Source organism: Pieris brassicae, chromosome 7, assembly GCF_905147105.1.
Source record: "Pieris brassicae chromosome 7, ilPieBrab1.1, whole genome shotgun sequence".
NCBI lineage: Eukaryota > Metazoa > Arthropoda > Insecta > Lepidoptera > Pieridae > Pieris > Pieris brassicae.
In genome coordinates, this window is record NC_059671.1 from 11,294,164 (window position 1) to 11,314,928 (window position 20,765).

At 34.2% G+C, this 20,765-nt stretch overlaps 3 protein-coding genes across 5 annotated transcripts in view; 1 reads left to right on the forward strand and 2 right to left on the reverse strand.

Moving 5' to 3' along the window:
• Nucleotides 1–1,444, reverse strand: part of LOC123711834 (protein cramped) — a 29,929-nt gene extending 28,485 nt beyond the window's left edge. The window contains exons 1-2 of one of the 2 annotated variants that reach the window (XM_045664663.1): nt 1,100–1,443; nt 748–856 (exon numbers count right to left, since the gene is read on the reverse strand). In XM_045664663.1, the coding sequence (XP_045520619.1) occupies nt 748–789 (42 nt within the window). In that variant the 5' untranslated portion in view covers nt 790–856; nt 1,100–1,443. Of the gene's footprint in view, nt 1–747; nt 857–1,099 lie in introns of both variants that reach the window. The other variant, XM_045664664.1, reaches the window with a different exon arrangement.
• A 180-nt stretch (nt 1,445–1,624) lies between these two features.
• On the forward strand, nt 1,625–5,922 carry LOC123711833. 2 transcript variants are annotated; one of them, XM_045664662.1, is made up of 2 exons: nt 1,625–1,767; nt 2,092–5,922. In XM_045664662.1, exon 2 carries the CDS (start codon nt 2,109–2,111, stop codon nt 5,343–5,345), a length of 3,237 nt encoding a protein of 1,078 aa, XP_045520618.1. In that variant the 5' UTR covers nt 1,625–1,767; nt 2,092–2,108; the 3' UTR covers nt 5,346–5,922. The 2 variants fall into 2 exon arrangements, with proteins under 2 accessions (XP_045520618.1, XP_045520617.1); XM_045664661.1 differs by having other exon boundaries at nt 1,635–1,803.
• On the reverse strand, nt 5,546–20,130 carry LOC123711837 (apoptosis-inducing factor 1, mitochondrial-like). The gene is made up of 16 exons (XM_045664668.1): nt 19,883–20,130; nt 19,424–19,638; nt 17,307–17,450; nt 17,108–17,168; nt 16,467–16,603; nt 16,035–16,162; nt 15,257–15,444; nt 14,592–14,777; nt 14,037–14,189; nt 11,149–11,231; nt 10,721–10,846; nt 9,801–9,977; nt 9,435–9,562; nt 8,845–8,968; nt 6,736–6,860; nt 5,546–5,645 (listed from the first exon to the last, which is right to left on the reverse strand). The coding sequence occupies exons 1-16, from the start codon at nt 19,965–19,967 to the stop codon at nt 5,630–5,632; spliced, it is 2,076 nt and encodes a 691-aa protein (XP_045520624.1). The 5' UTR covers nt 19,968–20,130; the 3' UTR covers nt 5,546–5,629.
• Between the last annotated feature and the right edge of the window lie 635 nt (nt 20,131–20,765).

The following is a 20,765-nucleotide window of genomic DNA, read 5'->3' on the forward strand; positions in this document are numbered from 1 at the left end:
TTATTTAGACAACATTAAAGCAAATACCAACAATAATTGAAAAGTCACAAAAGTTTACTTCCTGCTTACACTATACTTCAACATGCGAGTGATCAAACAATTAGATTTGTGGACGTCCATTTACTGTAGAATTTCTATTTAATTCCAAAAATCTGAAAATTTTCAAGAAAAACGGGCAAATAGCAAGCAGCAGCCCTAGACCATCATATATCGCATTTTATTAACTCAGAAATATCAATTCAAATAGAATTGTTGAGCCAACATACTTAGAAAGTTCATTATTATAGTGGGTACTATACAAAAGGAATCATAAACTATTTCATATACCTTGGATTAAAATAATTGATTGATTTGCTAGTACAGTGAAGAATAAAAGTCAATAGAATGTTAATATGCATGCCCAAAGAGAGAAACAAAAAACAATTGTTTACACAATGTTTATATGTATTAAAAACTGAATACCAATAATAAGATTTATAAACAAATACAATAATCCATTGCTTTTAGGGTTTATGGAATTGAATACTACTGTGAGTTAAAAAAAAAACTTTGGAATTTAGAAACTACACAATGTACTAATTGTTTACAAAATTACTAGTAGCTTTTTTAGATTATATGTATATATAATTTTTTACTCAATTAATAATAATAATAACATACATACATGTCATTAGAAAATATGAAAATTATGATACATAAATTGTTTTAATCCAAAACACATTTATTTAGTAAGTAAACAATTCTTACCTTATTCATACAGGATTTGATTGCTGTTACAGTAACCTTCATTTTATTTTGTAATTGATTCAACTGGTACTTTAGCGAGGTCCATTGCGAGTTTATATTTTAAACAATGCTACAAAAAGTTTTGTTATAATTAAAAATTAACTATTTACTCTTAACAAGGACATCTCAACTATTAATGTGAAAAAGTGTGGATCTCTGTTTAATTGCATTAATAGTAACTTACTTATAGCATGAATCTAGAAAAATATAGACTTAAATATAGGATCCATTATTTTAAAATTACTCTAAATACGTGCAATTTTTATTAAATACTATGTTGTGGGCTATGAATGAGTGATATAGGAATGCTTACCTATATATAAATTTTCAAATAGAAAATTATGGTCACAAGTAGGTATAGTTTTCATTATTCAACATGCATTTTATTTCCACAACATAACATATAAGTCAATTTATAATATTCTCAATTTTTATTCACAGCGAAATTGTGTAAATACAATTTAAGTCAGCTACAAAGTCAAAACAAAGATTTAAAAAAACTATCACAGATAACTACGTTTCATACATTCATCATTTATGCACAGTGCTAAGTGTGCCTCCCGTACGGTAAAATGTTATGTATGGAATCATAGTTCAAAGTATATCTTTTCAGAATCTCATCCTGGGGAAGAATATGTAGAACTCAAATCATATGTTAAGTATACGAGTACTTTTCTTCATTTTTTATTATGGCTACGAGTACTTTATTATTTTTATAAATCTGATATTTGACAGCTGACAAACCCACATGGCAATATACACAAATTCGTGTTTACTAGTGATTATGAAATATAATATTGTTAATGGTATATTATGTAATATGAATAGTATATTGTCACAACTCACAACAAGCCGGGTGAATGGTGATTTAGAATTTAGACTTGAAAGTGCACTTACCACCATCGTACCTTACTGTATAATAATACTATACATTATCGTTTCTAGTGATTCGTTAATTCTAAACTATAATAATTAAATATAGTAAGTACATAAATTGCAGTGATTATCGTGGCTTATGTAAGTAAATAAAAATAGACTTAAACCGATCCTTTATGATTTTTCAATTGTTATCTGATTGATGGTTCTATAGCAGTATTCAGTATGCGTTATTTTATTTTGATGACTAATACTGGAAAATTGCACAATATTAAAAAAAAAACGGAAGCTAACACCCCTATTATTTCACAACATTAGAAATTGCAATAAGTCATTTTTAAATTGAGTAGATTAAATATTTCTTTCCTTGGCCATCTTTAATAGATTTTTTAAACAATACTGTAAAATTATTTTACTTTGCCATTACAGGTGAGCTACAACCAAAAATGTCTATCTCAGGAGTAACACTTGGGGAGAAACATAAATATTTTAATAAACTATCTATTCAGAAGCATCACCAAGAAATCAAAAATATAGATTATACTCAATCAGATGTAGAAAATTTATTAAAAATTAAATGTCACAATAGGAATGTCGATTTTATACTAAATGTTTTAAAGTGTGAGGACATGCTCTATGTTTCCAGAGCTATTAAACACTCATTATGGTTAATTGAAGATCCACAATATGAACAAATTATAAGTCCACACTATTTGCATAATGAACTTTTGCCTTATATGTTGACAGAAGCAAGGAATAAGTTACTACTTCAGATTAGACTCCATCTGAAAGATCCAAGCCGTAATGAGAAATTCTTTATCTATCTTATTGGTATTGACTTGACTACTGCAATGAAATGGTTACCCAATTGCTCTGTTGCTTTTATAACGTCAAGATTAGAACAAGATATATACAGAATTCCTGAAAACATATTCTTAAGGCTTTTATGGCTTACAATGGAGCCATTACGTGTTTATGTAAAATGTGTCTATTGGAAGAAACCAATGCTTGAAAAGGCCATGTTTACTTTATGCAAATATGGTGAGGAGTATTTTAAAATTTTAGACAGTGTTCAAACTGGTCAGTTACCTGTTTTAAACGCTAAGTACACTAAATTGGTGATGAAAAGATATCCACAATGTATCTTAAATAATTTCGATAGATATGGGGATTTCATAGATAGTAAAACTTTTGCTAAGTATATAAAAAAAGATGATTTACAACATTTTCTATTAAAATATGAAGGTAACAAAAAGATCAATCAACTTTTTTCACAAGAAAAACGAGAAACCTTACTAAAATTAAACAAACAAGGTAATTTTCTCAGAAAATTATCACAATGTAAGCCAAATAATAAACAACAACTGAAAAGATTATTAAAGGAATTCCATGAAGGTCTAGATGACCAAAAGACCCCAAAAAAATACATTTTACAATTTATCCATGGCATTATTAACAAATTCAAAACATTTAAATTTACAGAGGAAACATGGAAACTCCTTAATCACATTTATATACAAATTGGTGTATATAATGAAAACAAAAAACATTTAGAAGCATGCAAAAAATCTATTATATTATACCATGTTCTGAATGAGAAAGAAGTACCAGACAAAATACTTTCACAATTCTCAACTTCTGAAAGATTTAGATCAGAGCAAAAGAAATTTAATAAACTGGAAAAGAAAAAAGTGTTCACATTTTTGTACAGTTTAGCAGAAAAGCATATAGAAAAATGTAAAGAAGAAGAAGTATTATTGGGTCTTGAAAGCATCTTAATATTGTTACAAGATTGGGGTGAAAATTTGCAGAATTATCCAATGATAGTTAATAAAATCAAAATTTTGGTTGAGTCAATGAAGGATACATCAAAAAAAGAAGCTTTAAAAACTTTATATAGTAGAAATCGAATTTGGCGCAAAATTTTATTTAATGAATCAGTTTTAATCAAATTTGATGAAGATACTTGTCTCAATTTCCTAAAACACAATCCCACATTATTAGAGTTAAACAAGAAAGCTGTAATCTCTTTATGTTTAGAAGATAAACCAATGAAAAGATTTTCTACAAAATTACGAATGTTCTGGTCTGATACAATAGCGAAAGATTTTAAAATTGAACTAATGAAGAAATTGGATTCACAGCCCTCAAAAGAAATTTTTATTTTGTTACCTCAAAATGAAATGTTAGACTGTATAGTGTGTAGTATGGCAAAGCATGATATCATTCAATTGAATAAAACCAAGATAATCACACTGCCACATTTCATCGCCAAAAATATGTATAGGGCACGTCCAAAGCCGTCAATACAATTGGTACTTTCATATGGTAAAGGGATTTATCTTGAGGAAACAATGTCATCCATAAAATCTGTTTTGCACAGTTTGCCAGCTAAACAAACTATAGAATGTATTGAGTTACAAGAATGGCCTGAATTTGTTCAAAAATTATGTGTTGAACAAGCTTTTACAAAATTTGACAGAGAAGATAGAAAAAAAATAATTTCGAGTATGTGGAGCAATACCAAATACAGTTCTGTCCGTGCAGACATTTTCAAAAAGTCACACAATTCTTTAAAATTATTTAATAAAAATGATATGAACAGTAATAATTCTTACAATAGTTGTATAGAAGAAGAGTGGAGACACTTAAAATGTCTTATAGAAAGTTTAACAGACCAAGAGAGTATAATTGTTTATAATTTGTTGAGCAAGATTGAAAAAGTACCATTAGTTGTCCGTACAGAATATTGTATAACCAGTTATAAATTCTTAAAAAAATTACCTTTAAGGTGTAACTGCCAGCGATTCATGAATAATATTGTTTCCAAAATTAATTATAATGAAGTCTTACCCACTCTTGAATTAGATTTTGTGGCTGAAATGGTCCAGGACAGTATAATTTTGCGACTATGGTCTGAAAAATTAGATTGGACATTTATGAACATGCTCTTTGATTGTATCTCCATACAGAGCACAGATGAGAAAAAAATTGAAGCTTGTAAAAAAATATTACTTCCTGTTTTGGATAACATCTTTACAATGTGGAATAGAAAGACGCAGGGCCTGTCTATAGTCAGATACAATATGAATTCTTTTATCTCTCATATGTCTTACAAAGACATATTACAGAGAAATAATTCCATTCTACTTAATCTTGTTATTGACAGTTTAAATAATAAGTTACCAATTAAAGAGAACTATGTGATGATAACTAATTTCAAGTTGGCAGCAGAATATTTAAAGGTCCTATCAAAATGTGACATAAGTTCTCCAAATAGACTTTATGAAACAACTACAAAAGAGTTAAGCAAGATATGTATTAAAATATTCTGTGAAGATGTGAAATCATACTCCACTAGTATATGGAGACTTTTCTTTCACGCATGGCAAATGATGATTAATAGTTTTGGTATAAAGAAAAAGATACAGTACAAAGTGAATAACAATATCTTAGATTTATCCAAAGACTTGTCATCGGATCTGAACATATTATTACATATATTTGTATTAGAAGATATATACTATACAAATTATGGAAATGAGGATAAATTAGGTAGGCAAGCTTTGCGATGTCGAATTGCAGCCCATCCTTCAAGAGAAGTAAAAAGCCAATGTTCAAAATTGGTAATAATAGATCGATGCAGTATTCCATACAGTTCCTTCTTTTATAGCATATATTAATCAGTAATAACAGTAAGTTCTTAAGTTTTTACTCAGTCATTTCCCTTAGTTTTAAATTTAGAAATTTACATGAAATATTTGAATTTGGTGGATCTTTGAGTTTATGAGACTTAGTTTACTTTTGTTCTTATTACAAAATGCAAAAGTATTAATAATAGTGAGTTTATATATTGTTATTTATTATTAAAAAAATAGATTTCATAAATATATAGTTTAATAAGTTATATTGATTTCTTATTTTTTAAGAACAAAAACAATATATTTTTCGTTGTCTATTGATGGATTCAGAATTCACGCCGGCTGTAAAAGAAAAGAAAATTAATTTCTTGGAATTAACACTTCAAACATATAGTTACCAGCCATGAAAATGTTTGTTTCTTATTTATAGTATGCAACACTTAGCCTGTATTGTCTAAAATCCTTATTAATTGTTTGTATAATGCTAAAAATGCAAAGTCGCTTTGGAGAAAGTCTGTTAGTAAGGTAGCGTTTGCCACCTATTTAATTTAATATATTGTTACGAAGACGGGTCGACTGCAATGTTTCTAGATTTTTCCACTAGTTAGAGAACTTTTCAGCCGGCTGTAATATGATTTCTGACCGTTTCAGGAGAGGGTCAATCACATATTAGAAAATTGTAATCTCCATAATGTTACCCTAGTTTTCAGGAAGCTGAAACCTTTTTTCAGTCGGTTTCAGAACATGTGTAGTAGAGTGGTACAGTTTTCAGGCCTAGGTATACCCCTTTGATGAAGGAATATTCTAGACCAAACTTTCTAGGTGTGGGACAAGGACGAAATGATACGAGAGAGAGAGAAGATCAGAACTTTCTCGAAACTAGACTGAGCACTCTAGAACGCCGTACGACAAGGACGGAGCAACGTGCGAAAGAGACAAAGAGTGCGGGCGTTCTAGAATTGTGCAATCGCTACTCAGTAGCAAGCCCGCCTAGAAAGTTCTCGAATGTTGTTTAGAATTATTCCCAGGGATATATAAGCGAGCCGAAACGCGACTAGTCGCCTTTAGTTTGGAATGCGATAACAGGAGAGAAACACCGAAGCGATAAAGTGAATACAAGTGATAAAGTACTGTGTGAAGTGTGCATAAGTGAAGTAATTAGTGACTGTGTTTTTGTGTGTTATTAGTGCATCTCTGCAATTAATTTGTACCCACAAATTCCTCGTTGATTTATCATGAAATAAACCTTTGAAGAAATCTACGGCATTTTCTATCCGATCCCCTAGCTCGTAACAATATATTTACTTGAATATTTCATCCACTGGTGAGATTGTTACCATGGTAGTTGTAGACTTTAATCCACATTTTGGTATGAAGTCGAATAAGATTAGATTAATGCCAGAAGATTTTGTAACTTTAAAATGATACTAACTTCTTTATACATGGTGCGCTTACGCGCAGTTGTTCTTCTGGCTTGTAGTCGCACTCTGTCTCGGGGAAGCCTAACAATTCGGAGATCTTGTTAATTTCTTTGTATGTTGGACGAGCTCTGAGTATCTGTAAGTTTATTTATTATATATTCACAGTTTTTATGTCTACCGAAGTGTCGTCATTTGTTACAATATTATTATTATTCTATATATATACATATATATATATAGAAAAAAATTACTTAAACAAGGCATGATAATTAGTAGATGGGCGAGTACACGTCTGTAGGAACATTTGATTGTTGTGAGTATGTTAACTAATTGAATCCACCAATCATTTAGCGCCTTTAAAGCTCAGCGGTTCATAAATGTTAACCTGAGACCAAAACCTTGTAAAAGTTTTAGGTACTCATTTTAATTAACAGTTTATTGATAATCCGCAGCCCTTTTTTAAAAGATAATTTTATAATCTTTAAATAAAAATATAAACGCAAAACGGGCAATTGACTAATAATTGGTTGAGGTGTCTGTGGGAATGTGTAAGTGTGTGAGTGCGTTTTTATGTGATCTTAAAAATCCATACGATTTGACTATCTCCTTAAGAAATTTGGAATAAGCCAAGACTCGCGTACTACGATTTCAAATTCGGGTATTTAATTTCGAGTATAGTTTTAATCAAAATGAGGAATATAAAACAGATCAGTATGACGAGTTCCATAATCTTGGTATAAAAACTTTAGGATGCACCACAATATGTGTGGTAATTTATAGCTGCCCCCGCAAACTTCATTTCTCCTTAATGTGGTTTTAGTTAGCCTTAATACCGTGACACGAAAGAATAATTTCACTGTATTATCGTCAGTATAATTTGAATTTGATTTACACCACGGTCTAAGTAACACGTGGTTGGCTATGCTAACACCAAAAATTAAAAAAGTTGAAATAATTGAATTTCACGGTATTTGGTTTACTACAAAATAAATTTAATTTATACTTTAGCCTCAATAACACGTGGTAATCATGATATTGAATTGTAGCTTAAATGACACGTTTGTCGGTTTACCATAGCAGTGCCATCTACTCGACTGGATTGAATAAGTAATAGATTACTTATCAGTCGAAAAGTATCGACATCTGTTGCAGTTAACAGATAATTGTGACTGTCAATTAATTATAGACAAATAATTTGCAATAAAATAAAATTGCGACTACAATTAAAGATCTAAGCTATCCTATCTCTTAAGTTGGACCAGACTGCTCACGGTGTGCCAATTTAATTTAAAATCGGTTAAGTATTTTAGGAGTCCATCGCGGACAAACATCGTGACAGGAGATTTATATATATATATATATATATAAATCTCCATACATAGAAGCTATATATATATATATAGCTTCTATGTATGGAGGCATCAAATGAAATGTAAAAAGCAGAAGCTACAGCTAAAGTACAACAGCCTGTACTAGAGGCTAGGAAGAAAGCTAGCTTTCTCTAGACAACTAACTCCTTTTGTATAAAGTCATCTTAATTAACATATTTGGATATATGCTCCCAACTGTGGGGGAAGCGCAAGTGATACAAACATAAATATACATATAAACCGGATTCTAAGAGCAATTCCAAAGTACGTCGTACATAACCAACGACGAAGTTTACGAGCACCTCCAAATGAGAACAATCAAAAACGAAATCCGGAGACTGGCAGCTAAATACAAAGAGCGGTTATTCTGTCACCCAAACGAACTTCCTCGCCAACTCACTATAAAACAGTATGTGAGACGTCTTAAACGTCACCATATTCTAGAGCTAGAAGACCGGCAGTAGCTCTAGGCAGCTGAAGAGTAGATGCTTCCAATAGGAAGCCACTCCATATGACATAGGGCTGATTACAAATCCCCGAAGAAGAAAAAATATCTTCCTGTATATTAAGAATCCATATCTGATAAGCTACTAATTATGGCCTTGTTGTTTATAACTTTATCTTTATAGATACTGAAGTCCGTATGTAATCATCGCATACACTTTTGCCTATATCACTGATAAATTAACTTGTGAAAAAGAATTATAACATTTCGAATAAACAAAGCAAGATATATAATCTCGGTTTTACCTCCGTGGCAACGTCTTTCCGTTCCTCCAAAGGTGGCATATTCCAGAACACAATGCCAACTATATATTCATCCCGAAGATAGTACAGCAGACCACGCTTGTATCTGTTCTGGTATTGGTCAGATCTAAATGGAAATTAATGTGGTATACAGCCATTTAAGATTTAAAAAGGCGCTACTAGACCAGGGTCGATAATTTTTGAAACTAAAAAAAATAATAGTAGGATGAAACCCATTGGAAAAGGAGGAGAATATTGTAAAATGAAAGGAAACATAATTTACGGGTAATCTGAGGTCGGGCAGGGGAAGGGGGCGAGGTTTTATCCTACTATTTTTTATTTCACTTTTTATTATTTTTAAAGGCTTCTGTTGATTGTATTTTTATGGGCCTTATATGATCACTCGCTGTCGACTTTTAGGCATTCGATTTGTTTATTTACATACAGTGATAATTTATTTTAGTAATTCGCACCAGAAAAGTCCATTCCAATGTAATGCGGTTGAGAACCGCGTTTTAGCGATTAGGCTAATCCAGTCCTTCATAAAAGTTCCTAGAAATAATTTTGCCTGTAATAAGTGATTATAAAAGTACTTCTTATAGCAGGGTCGGTCTCCGCCGCCAGAACTGTCGGCGACGGCTTCCACTTGTGGCTTGGCTTCATCGCTGCAAGGCTTGAAAACGCCCACTGTTGGCATACATGCTCCCACTTCGCCTACCACCTGGGATAATAACAATTGTTCCTTGAATCTATTTACTGTTGTGTAATGAGGGATTTGTTTCTTGTGAATTGGATCGATCTGAAGAAACGTATCGATGGAGCCCAAACTATGAATATGATTATATATAAAATAGTTTTCTAAGATTAATGAAAACTCCTTCGTAAAAGACCTTTGACACGTGAAGAAAAAACATTGTTTGCTGGAACGATTAATATTGTTTTCCGATATCAAAACTCACCTCCATTACCAAAGCGCCCTCTAGCGACAACTTGAAGTAGGGCTCCATGTTGCAAGGAGTCCAATACCCAGTCATGTTACTGCCCGCAATGTAGCCCTGCTCAGCCGCCGGCCCGTAGTGCTCCATGCGGATCCTCGTGTCCTTCCACTGGGAATAGATGCTTGCTGCGTCTCCCGCCTGTAGAAGTAGAAGTAATTTCGATAAGACTTAGTTTTCAGGTAATTGTTGGATAAGCTAATTGTGGGCAAATGCATTACTCATGCTCCCCGCGGCGCGACTGCTCTAGGGGGAGGGTTATGTGAGACTTGACATGCCAGTAAAACCCCACGGCGTCACCAACAGCAATTCTAGACGGGGCACAGAAACAGCGGATCCACGCGACCTACCGTTCATTATGGTTCTCCGTTAAAGTCTAGATTGAATTATCATTTAAAATGAATTATATTATTATCATTATGACTACTATAACCCGAAACAACCATCCAGACTTGGCATCGACCACTTGGTTGGTTATGTTATACCTATAACAATCATCGGTCTTTGCATATAAACTATTTAATAAATTTGTGTTGTTTTACTATTTAATAAATTTAATAAATGTTCATGCCGATCACTAGATGCCAGTTGTTGCATTCAACACGCCGAGTTATTTTACTTGGCGGATGTGTATTGGTGATTACATTTAATATAAGGAGTTTCATGATTTACCTGAGTTATTAATCTCTTCTCGCAGACTCCCAAGGGAGCTTGGAAAGTCACTATGCCTAATAAAACTTTACTATACTTATTAAAGGTGCGACGGAAGTGGCGCAAGTTTAATTAGACAGACGTTTAATCAAACTAGTTTAGCTTAATTTAATGACATAAAAAATATATCTGGGTTTAATAATTATTATATTTTTTGTAAAGGAAAGTCTAACCACATAAAGGTGGGTCCTAGCCTCCAGTTCAGTGTTAACAAGGAATCCGCCATTTACGGAATCCGTCTCCAGGTACGAATGCTTCGCTATCTCCGTACGCGGATCCGCACCTATCGCTACGAACACCTTGAGGAAAAAAATAATTATCAAGGAAGAGAGAATAATTTTTGGGGGACTTACGGGTCGTTAGAGTAGTGTAGGCCAAGTGGGTTTAGCCTGAGGTCGTAAGTTAAATCCCCGGCTGTGTACCAATGGACTTTCTATGTGCGCATTAAACATTCGCTCGAACGGTAAAGGAAAACATCGTGAGGAACCGGATTGCCTTTTGACCAAAAAGTCGACGTGTGTCGAGCACAGAAGACGGATCACCTACCCGCCTATTAGATTGACAAATAATCATTAAAAACGTTACGGGTCGTTAAACTTACATAGTCCGTAATTATGGACGTTCCATTGGACAGCGTCAACTCCAAGCGGCCGTCCGGAGTCTCGAAGGCGTCATACACTTGAGCTGAAATATCATTATTATCTTATTTATTTGCTTATCAGTACTACTACTACAGCTACTAATTATAGAATATCTAAACAATTACATTATACACAAAAGCCAAAAACGGAATACACATTCAAACATTAAAACACAGTTAACAATTATTACCTACTTATACAAAAAAAATATAATTATACTATGTATATTGTACATAGTATAATTACATATTAGTAGGGGAGCCCAAGAGGGGATTTCGGGCTTTACTACAGCTTGGCAGATTAATATACAGGGTGAGCCCTTGTTAAGTAAATCTACCACATATGAGCTTCTCATATATGGCTGCACGTCAAAGATAAAGGATCAGATTAGTATAAAAAAATTAATCATCAGACTTTCTCGAGATCGGCAGATTAAAGTAGGGTGAGTTAATAACATGCTAAGATGTGTATATTTCACTAATCTGTCAATTTGCAAGTGACGTAAAGTAAGGGGAGGCCTGCAAATTTATATAAAAAAACGTCATCTCGACATTCTCGAGCGAGGCTGATTTTTTTTTATTATGAAGGAAAAATAATTCAAGTATATCGAAAAATATATAATCTAACGATTTCCACAAGCAACAAAAGTAACAAAAATCGTCGATAAAGTTCAATACGAGCGACTGCATGATGCTTATATTAGTTTAAAAATATTAACATAAAGTGTGGATTTTGTGGTGAAACAACTTTGCAAAAATCAATAAAATTTACATAAGAAGCATTAGAAAAATGTACAAATATCTTAGAATGTCGTCGAGGTAAACCGGTTCCTCAGGTTAATTTTAAAGCATCTTATTAAAATGATTACTTAATAAATACAAGTTCTACTTGAACAACAAACTTTTTGCTATTTCCTGAGCTTATCAATCAATAATATTTTTTTAATTATCGGATTAGGCGAATCCCTCCAGATAATCGCCAGATTATGAGAGAGCACGTCTAGGAGATAAAGATGAACCATATATATCTTAATGTTACGCGCTTGAGTATTTCAAAATGTAATTTTTTGCATATTCTAATAATAGCCGCGACTTGAGTCACATCCAAAGATTATAAGATAAGTGCTTTTTTTAGGTTCGCTTAGCATTCCCTTAGAAAATCTGACGCGCTCGATTTCATTATATTTCTCATTTTCAACACTTATGTACGACCACCCACACTATGCAAACAATGAGATTAATATACGTACATTAGTAATAAACATAAACAAATACATGGATGCTATCAATATCGAGTATGTCCATGGCACAGTTTTTTTTTACATTTTTGAAAGTATAGCCGCTCCCACCACCAATGAAAAGATATACATTACATAACATTTTAATCTAAGCTTTGCAACCCAGTAGGTCTCTATGACGCTCGAGTAAATCTCTATTTAGCATCGTGGGCTCCCCTACTATAATAAGAAGCATTGATTATTATAATATACAGTGTAAACTCCATGTAACGTCCCTCGATTTAATGACAAACACCCTAAAGCGTTGAAATCAATTGGCTTTGTTTGGTTTAGCTTGCCTTTCATACAATGATACACTATAGCTAGCATTACACCCACTCTCAATATCGACAACAATTGAGTAATAAAGTACTTGTGTAGTTCTTTTGTCGCTTTATTGTCCTAGCCCGCAATAAACTCGACTAACGGCATCATGCATACGAACTTTCTAAGAAATTCATTGTTTTATTTACAAATGGTATTGCTTGCACGTGTACCATTGACCATGATTAATAAGTGGGAGTCATGGATTATCTATACGATTTTCTTGTCTCTATAACGCCATAAAATAGTCGTTATATAGAGTGGTATTATACTCAAACATAACAGAGATAATACAAATATTAAACAAAACAATTAAAATTGCGAAAACGAAACAAAAATAGATTTAAAAGTGTGAGGGGAGCAACAATAGATATCCAGACATCGTTCGTTTATCAGAATGCTCAATCTGGACATCGATAAGCTTTGACCAACACGTGTTCTTCGAAAACCGTCTTATTACTCACAATATAATGATCATACTTCTTTGTTATGTATCAGATAAATTTGTTCAACGTCCTGGTGGATAACTGTCTAGTCTAAGTTTCCAGCAAACAATATTTTTTCATTATTTTTACAATACCAGACGGAAGAGTGTTTCGCAGAAAGAATTAAGTAAACGCCAAATGGTTTTTATTTAAATAACTTGTAAAATATATAATTTTCAGTCAAACTAATGTGCTGTAATTAAATTAAAATAGGCAAAAGTTAGAGGTGCTTTTTTGTTTTCTTTATATCGATGAATTTATATTGTATTGTGTTTTTAATTAGAAGCAACTATCCAATATCAGATCAATACATATTTATAGCTTTGAATTCAAACATTGTAATAGTGAATTTGGTCGCTTTTAAAGTGTTTGTAAACTTGTTAGAGTGGTGCTGTTAGTACAAGTAGAAAACAAAAGTTTCTTTTTTATGTAATAGGAGGTAAACGGACAGGAGGATCACCGGATATTAAGATACCACCAATGGACACTCACATTGATGCGCTCTTTTCTTGAAGGACCCTAGTCCAATTGGTTCGGAAATACTTCAGTGGGCAGCTGGTTCCACATAGCAGTGGTGCGCGGCAAAAACAGCCCTAAGAAAGGCTCAGTTGTGGAACGACGGACGTCGAGCAGACGGCTGCAAGTGTCCGAACACATTCCGTACAGTATTGTGTAACTGTTCTGTTAAAAAATAGCCAGTTCCAACTACGACACCTCAGAACCTAGAACATTAACCGACTTCAAACAATCCATAGATACTCACTCTGCCTCATACAAGTGACGCCTTCAGCGCGAATCTTCTCAGCGGCCCACTCCCCCAGATACTCCGGTATGATGCCGCCCAAAATACCTCGGTCCTTGTAAATATGCACGAATTGAATCGGGTCTTCGTGTTCTGGCCGTTCAACTACCTTATCTGGAAAGATGTTATAACGGATTGAAACTATGTAAAGTCCGGGGAAACAAATATACAGATAACACAACTTTCTCTACAGCTGTGATACTCTTGACATTCAACACCTTTTGTCTTCAATCACCGTGACCACGCACGCGAATTGTCGGAAAATTATAGGTTTATAATAATAATACACAGCTTCAATCCCTTTAAAAAGTGTTTTCTTAATGTGTGTGTAAATACAAAAAGTAATAACTTTACACACTTTTTTGGTTATTTTAATTAGTTCGCGTTCGAACCACTAATATTATTTATGCATTTTTTTTATTTCAAAACTTTGTAAAATATTTTTAATATGGGTTTCTACATAAGAAATAATTTGACTTGAATGTGGTAAAAATAAAAGACAATAGAATTAATTACTCATTCTTCCTAAATGCCAGGCCAATTCACACCCGAGGGGCCCAGCACCGATGATGGTAACATGTTTGGATTTCTTCACTTTGCGGTAGGCGATCTCCAAATCCCGTATAGTGCGAAGTGTACAAACGCGATCGCGAATTGACTTCGGTGCGTTTTTGAATATTGATAAATTCCGTGGTTTAGAACCTGAAAATAATCCAAAAATAACAATACATTTCGAAAAGGGAATCGCTAGTAAAATTAAAAATAAGTTAATTATGTCTCTTAAATAATCAGTAGGGCTACAACCTTTTTAACTTAGATTTCTGTATCATGATCATTTATCAATCTAATAGGCAAATAGGTTATCAGCCTCCTAAGCCTGACGCACGCCGCCAACTTTTTGGGCCTAAGGCATGCCGGTTTCCTGAAATTCGTGTACAGCCATTCGAACCTGCCACCTCAAGGACGATTTCGGATTATGATTTTTTTAGTAGAATTTATTTGCAAAAGGAAATTGTTTCTATTGGAAACTGGTATTCAAAAATATGGAGCCAGTATACTCTAAAACTCAATGTTCATAATAAGGTGAGATAGAATAAAAAATCATCGGATATGAAGAAGCAATTAGGCCGTAAGTTAGGCGTTAATATGAGATTACAGGACAGAAACACTACTTTTACTACCTGGAGCAATCAAACAACGCTCGTAGTATATAGGTTGTTCGCCGCACAGCGTCTTGACATAGGCCACGTGATCATCCGCGTCCACTCGCAATACGCACCAGCCTGAAGCTATGGACACGGCTGGACCCTTCTTCTTACGGTAAAACTTTATAGGGTCCAAGAAATCGAGGCACTGGGCGAGGTACATCCTGCCGGTTAAAAAATACCGTAATTATTACTTGGAACTGATTCAGCTTTTAAGATTTCGAAAGAAAAGCAATATTTCCCCTTGGCACTCTCTTCAAATTTCGGAATTTGGGTTATATCAGAACAAAGACCGCAATCAGTATTTTTCTATATACATGGTACATATTTATTATTTTATAAACTTTTATGATGGTGATCCATAATATTTTAACTCGGCCGATAGCCACATTTGATACACCTGCTATTATGTTTAGATTGGGTTGGTTACGTCCTCAACTTTATAATTTCTTACTGAGTGTCTGTGCGTATAGTGGACTATTTTAAGACAAAGTATTATTTACTATATTATCTGTCATATCTATTATTGTTCCCATACTAATCTTATCCTTACGACTGACAATTCTGTGCCTTTCGTGTTAAGAATATATCGAAATGGACATCGAACTCTTCCTTGTCGTACAAGTATGTTGAAGTTTGTATATTTGAAAATTTTCTAATGTAATATTAATATAAAATAAAATCTTTTATGAGATTTTAGATTATTTCCAGTCTAAAAAGTTGGTTGGTTCCAGGCAACATAATTGATACTTACGTGTGTCTCTTGCCCAGCTCCACATAGTTGAGGGTCAAGATATCGGGTGGTTCCGCGTTCCACCACATGTGCTTTGACATGGGAGGTCGGTCGTATGGCACGCAGTCCTCTTTGGATATCATGAACACCTGTTAAACGATTGTGTTAAGGATTTCCCTAAAATATTTGATGAATTTGGAAAGTATTCGAAGGTATCTGATCAAGTAAAGTTATGCCAATGTATTCAGCAGGGCGGTAAGCGGTTATATATAAAAGAGCGTATATAGAGGTAGTTTAATAAGAAAATTATTTAATATCTTACGTATACTTCCATTTTTGTATTTTTATTTGTTTAGATCTTAACGATGTCTGGAGTAACACTTTTATAAATTACAAGTTTTGAGTTTTAATCCAATAAAATAATGGTAACTGGCATCCTGTAGGTAAGTTTACCTTAGCATTTTCGTCATGTTCGATAATAGACTTGGAAGCCGCCCAGCCAGCTGCCCCGGTGCCTATAATCAAATACTGTACGCAAGCCGGAAGATCTTTGCAGTGGAAGGGCCGCTTAATTTTCCGACGAGGCCGCCCTGAAACGTAACAAGAATCATAACAAAAATTTGTAATAAAACATATAGCATGAAAGTGGAAGAACGTTGACAATTTCTTAAAAAGTATCTTTTTGGCACCCCGATTAGCACTCTTACTATACTTGATCATCATCAATGGTTAGCAAGCCCCTTGTGGGCCTTAGCCTCCTCAAGTACACTTCGCCATCGCAATCTTTCCAGAGCTTCCCGCTTCCAATTGCGAACCTCTACTGATTCGAGGTCCTTCAGAACTCCATCCTACCATAGCAGCCACGGACTATCGGGTTGTGAGTTCAGTAAGGACCTTGGGCTTCTGTCATTCGCCATTCGATGCACATGTCCCAGCCACTTGTGCCTGTTGCACTTTTTGGATTGGACGATGAAATTACTATCCTTGATAGGCTAGTCAAATAAATTTTAGTTCAAATCTTCAACAATAATGACTGTACTAAGTACATATAATACATTTTCATCTTACAATATATTGTGTACATTAATACTTACATATGGGTACACTTTCACCGAGTTTCTCTTTCTCCAGTCGCCATAAATAAATTTTGTAAAGCTGTAAACATATCGTTCAGACGTCAATTTATCATAACACAAAAGGCAGTACATTGAATAACTATATTAACAATAAAAACTTATAAATAATAGTTAAATTAACAAATGTTTGTAATTTATTTAGAAACTTGATACTCACAATGCCCATGATGCTAAGGAATGAGCCTACAATCCAGACGTAGATCCAGGGAAAGGGTGGCGGCGGTGGCGGTGGGCAAGGAGGCGGATCCGGCACCGGACGCACAGAGCAAGGACCTTTTGTTCGCGCGCACTCCAGCATCGGCTTTATAAAACCACATACTCACTATGCTATCCAGGACAAACTACAGTGAAACCCGCTCAAGACGATGTCTCAGGGACCCTACCAAAAACGCATCTTAAGCGAGAAAGTGTATTATGCGAGATAAGAAAAATAATACGTACTAAATATGATGTTCTAATTTTGGTATTTATAGGTATTAAATTATACATTTGTGAATTATATTAAATACATATTGTAATTATAATTATATTATTTAAAATAATCACTTGATTTGGTTTGACAGAAAGATTTTGATGCATTAGCAATTAAAAGATTTTCAATATAATACAACTTTTGCAGTACATCTTTGCTAAAGAAGCTACATAGCGTCTTAAATCATTAACAGCTGTAATGCCTGGGCGTTTGGCAAAACCGGAGTTGACTCATCTTCGTCTTCATCATTATCATATAGGGCCTCATTTTGTGCTGTTCACATTCTCAATAAGATGTTCAATTGATTGAATTTCGTACGGTGGTACATTGTCATCAATGGAAGTATATCCAGGAAAACCCTGCAGTATCTCGGGTGCTACACGTGCGGGTGGGGCGCCATTCTGGGGGCTCGCGTTAGAGCGCTCGGTTAGACCTCTCGGCTCAGGCTCGGGCGTATTAAACGGGATGTCGAATCGTATTAAGCGTTAAGAAAGGTATGAAAATATATCTCAAATTGCAGACTGGCGTAAAGTGGCGTATTATGCGAGAAATCGTATTAAACGGGTTCTACGTAAGTATAAGTTTGCAAAAGATGGTCGCTAAAAATTTAAATTTACGTCACTCGCACATACATAGCCAGCTCACCTTATAACCTACTCACCAGATTATATTGTGCAATAACAGTCAAAATAATGTAAACTTCGAGAAAATTGAATGCGGTTCCTAGATAAATAGTATACAGTTAGGTTCCTAGATTATTTTGTTTAGAATTAGTGTAAACAATGAAAGTAGTTATTAATAAGTTTTTATTTTTAAAATCCAAGCGACATTTCAAGCAATTTTGTTTATGTTAGTAAGATCAGAGCCCGATCAGGAAGCAATTTGTTTGGGAATATCTGCTACGTCGGATTGGCCAGTCTCTCCTCTCTCAGCCTTCTCCAGCAGACCGATTCTATCTAGTGGGTTCCAGGGTTCATGAAATGCATATTTGTATTTGTCCTTGCCATGGTAACCGAGTTTCGGCAACTCTTGCTTCTCGTTGGTATTGACTAACTTCTTATTCGGCTTATCCTTCCAATAGTTGGGATGGACTATCGGAGAATCGAAGAACAAATCTTTAAGTCCACTCCCAAATGCATTATCAGGTTTCAACATCGCGCCTGATTGGTACTCCTGTTGAAAAATGTCATGTTATGATAACAGTTATGGCTACGGGTAATAGTGCGTTGGACGAAATCTTCATAAACTACACTTTCTCTATTAATATATCTTCTTACCGATTGATCGGTTAATGGGCGTAACACCAATGGATATTTTGTTCGCCAGTCATGGACATTTCTCCCTCGCCTTTTCCCTTTCTGCCTCTGCCAAAGAGGTTTTTGAGATAGCCGAAGAAACCTGTACTCTCTTCCTCTTCCTTAGCTTCCATTTCCTGTTGCTCGTTTTGCTCGTGTTGTTGGTGATGAGTGTGTTGCGGGAAGCCTGTTTGGTACGGTTCCTCAGTTACATTCTGGCCATGCTGCGGATCTCGCTGGGTCGTCCACATCACTCCAGTCCACTGATGAACAAAGTACAAACTGGTTTTCATTAGATTAACATCACGTCGCGATACAGGCTCTGATTTCGTCTAACGCACTCGGTTGGAATGTCACTTGGAATTGGAAAAGGAACGTTGATCGTATTCAGAGGATACCTATGATCAAAGTATAATATTACAGTATCAAAGAAATTACCTCTGGATACGACCAAGCACATTCTCCTTGGAATAATAATAACTTGTCTCGATGAAGAAAATATTTTACCTTGGCGTTGCTTGCGGGTAGAGGCGGCACGACCACGTCAGGGACTTTTATCCTATAGGGGTCATAGTTTGGTGGCTGCGGTTCTTTAGGACAGCATCCTTGCCAGTTAGGAGGCGGCGGATCTGACTTCGGCCAAGGTTCCACACGTCTACCCTCAGTCTGAGCGACTTCCTTGCAACATTGTCCCTTGTCTTTAGAATAACTCCGTGAACAACCTAGACATTTTTAAAACCATAACATTAAAAATACCATAAATTCTATATTATGATCCTTAGTTGACTCGTATGTAATGAAAAGCAGGCGTGTGCTGTTATGGTTTCACTTCCCACCAAGATCAGTTCTGATATTTCAAACAACTCCAAACTTTCGGACATTAATAATAATGATTTTATATGCGCATTTAACATTCTGCCATTCTGTAGCGCCACTGATTTATTATTTATTTGTTGAAAAGCTTACCAAAATTATTAAATCCAATAGAACAGATTCCTTGGTTTAAATTTCTAAATGGATTGGAACAAATTCTGGATGTAAAACTCATCATTTCGTGTAATTTAATGTATTGCGCAAAAACAAAAAATTTTATATTAATATTCTTGTTTTGATTTTAAATTTAGTTACATTGTTGATTTTGAAACGGAAATTTGTACATTTTGCAAAAATTTGAACGTTTCACGGTTGGCATCAATTCGAAAAATCGAATGCGAAACACTTTTTATAAATGAGATAAAACGAGGTTTTAATTGATAATCGTATGTTCTTGAAAATACATTCGAAATACGCATACATAAAATACGACATGAGAAATAATCCTATTTTTGGGATATTATACCAAACGGTTTTAAGTAATATAATTAGGTAACTTATAGCTCATCCCAATATCGCATAAGCATGTTTTTCTTAATATACCTACTTATCGAATCTCACACATTCCCACTTTCAAACATCTGAATAGTGATTTTATTTATTATTGGAATAAACGCGACATTAATTAATAGCTAATATTTAAAAAGCGCTCGCATTAGGATGATTGTGATTCATGATTTCATCCGCGCGTCTTCCTCGGCCCGCAATAGTGACAAACGCTCATCTACGATATATTATCTCATATTGTACAAAGGCGGGTCGTAAAAAGTTCGTAGTACAATTAGATATAATATTGAGTTAAGGAATTTAAAAAATGATAAACTTTATATATTTCGGCACCATCATTTAGGATCAGAAGATAACAATAAACATCAGTTTAATGAAATATACAATTTTAATTTATTCACAGACTGATGAAATATATTATTTACAATATTTAAAAACTCCTGAAGGTTTGGGCAATTTTGTACAGGTA

Coding starts and splice junctions, on each gene's coding strand:
- LOC123711833 (XM_045664662.1), top strand. CDS start 2,109: ATGTCTATCTCAGGAGTAACACTTGGGGAGAAACATAAATATTTTAAT.
- LOC123711837 (XM_045664668.1), bottom strand. CDS start 19,967: ATGATGAGTTTTACATCCAGAATTTGTTCCAATCCATTTAGAAATTTA. Junction 17,451..19,423: donor TACCCGCAAGCAACGCCAAG/GTAAAATATTTT, acceptor GGTTTTATAAAG/CCGATGCTGGAGTGCGCGCG. Junction 14,190..14,591: donor CTGGCATTTAGGAAGAATGA/GTAATTAATTCT, acceptor ACATCTTTCCAG/ATAAGGTAGTTGAACGGCCA.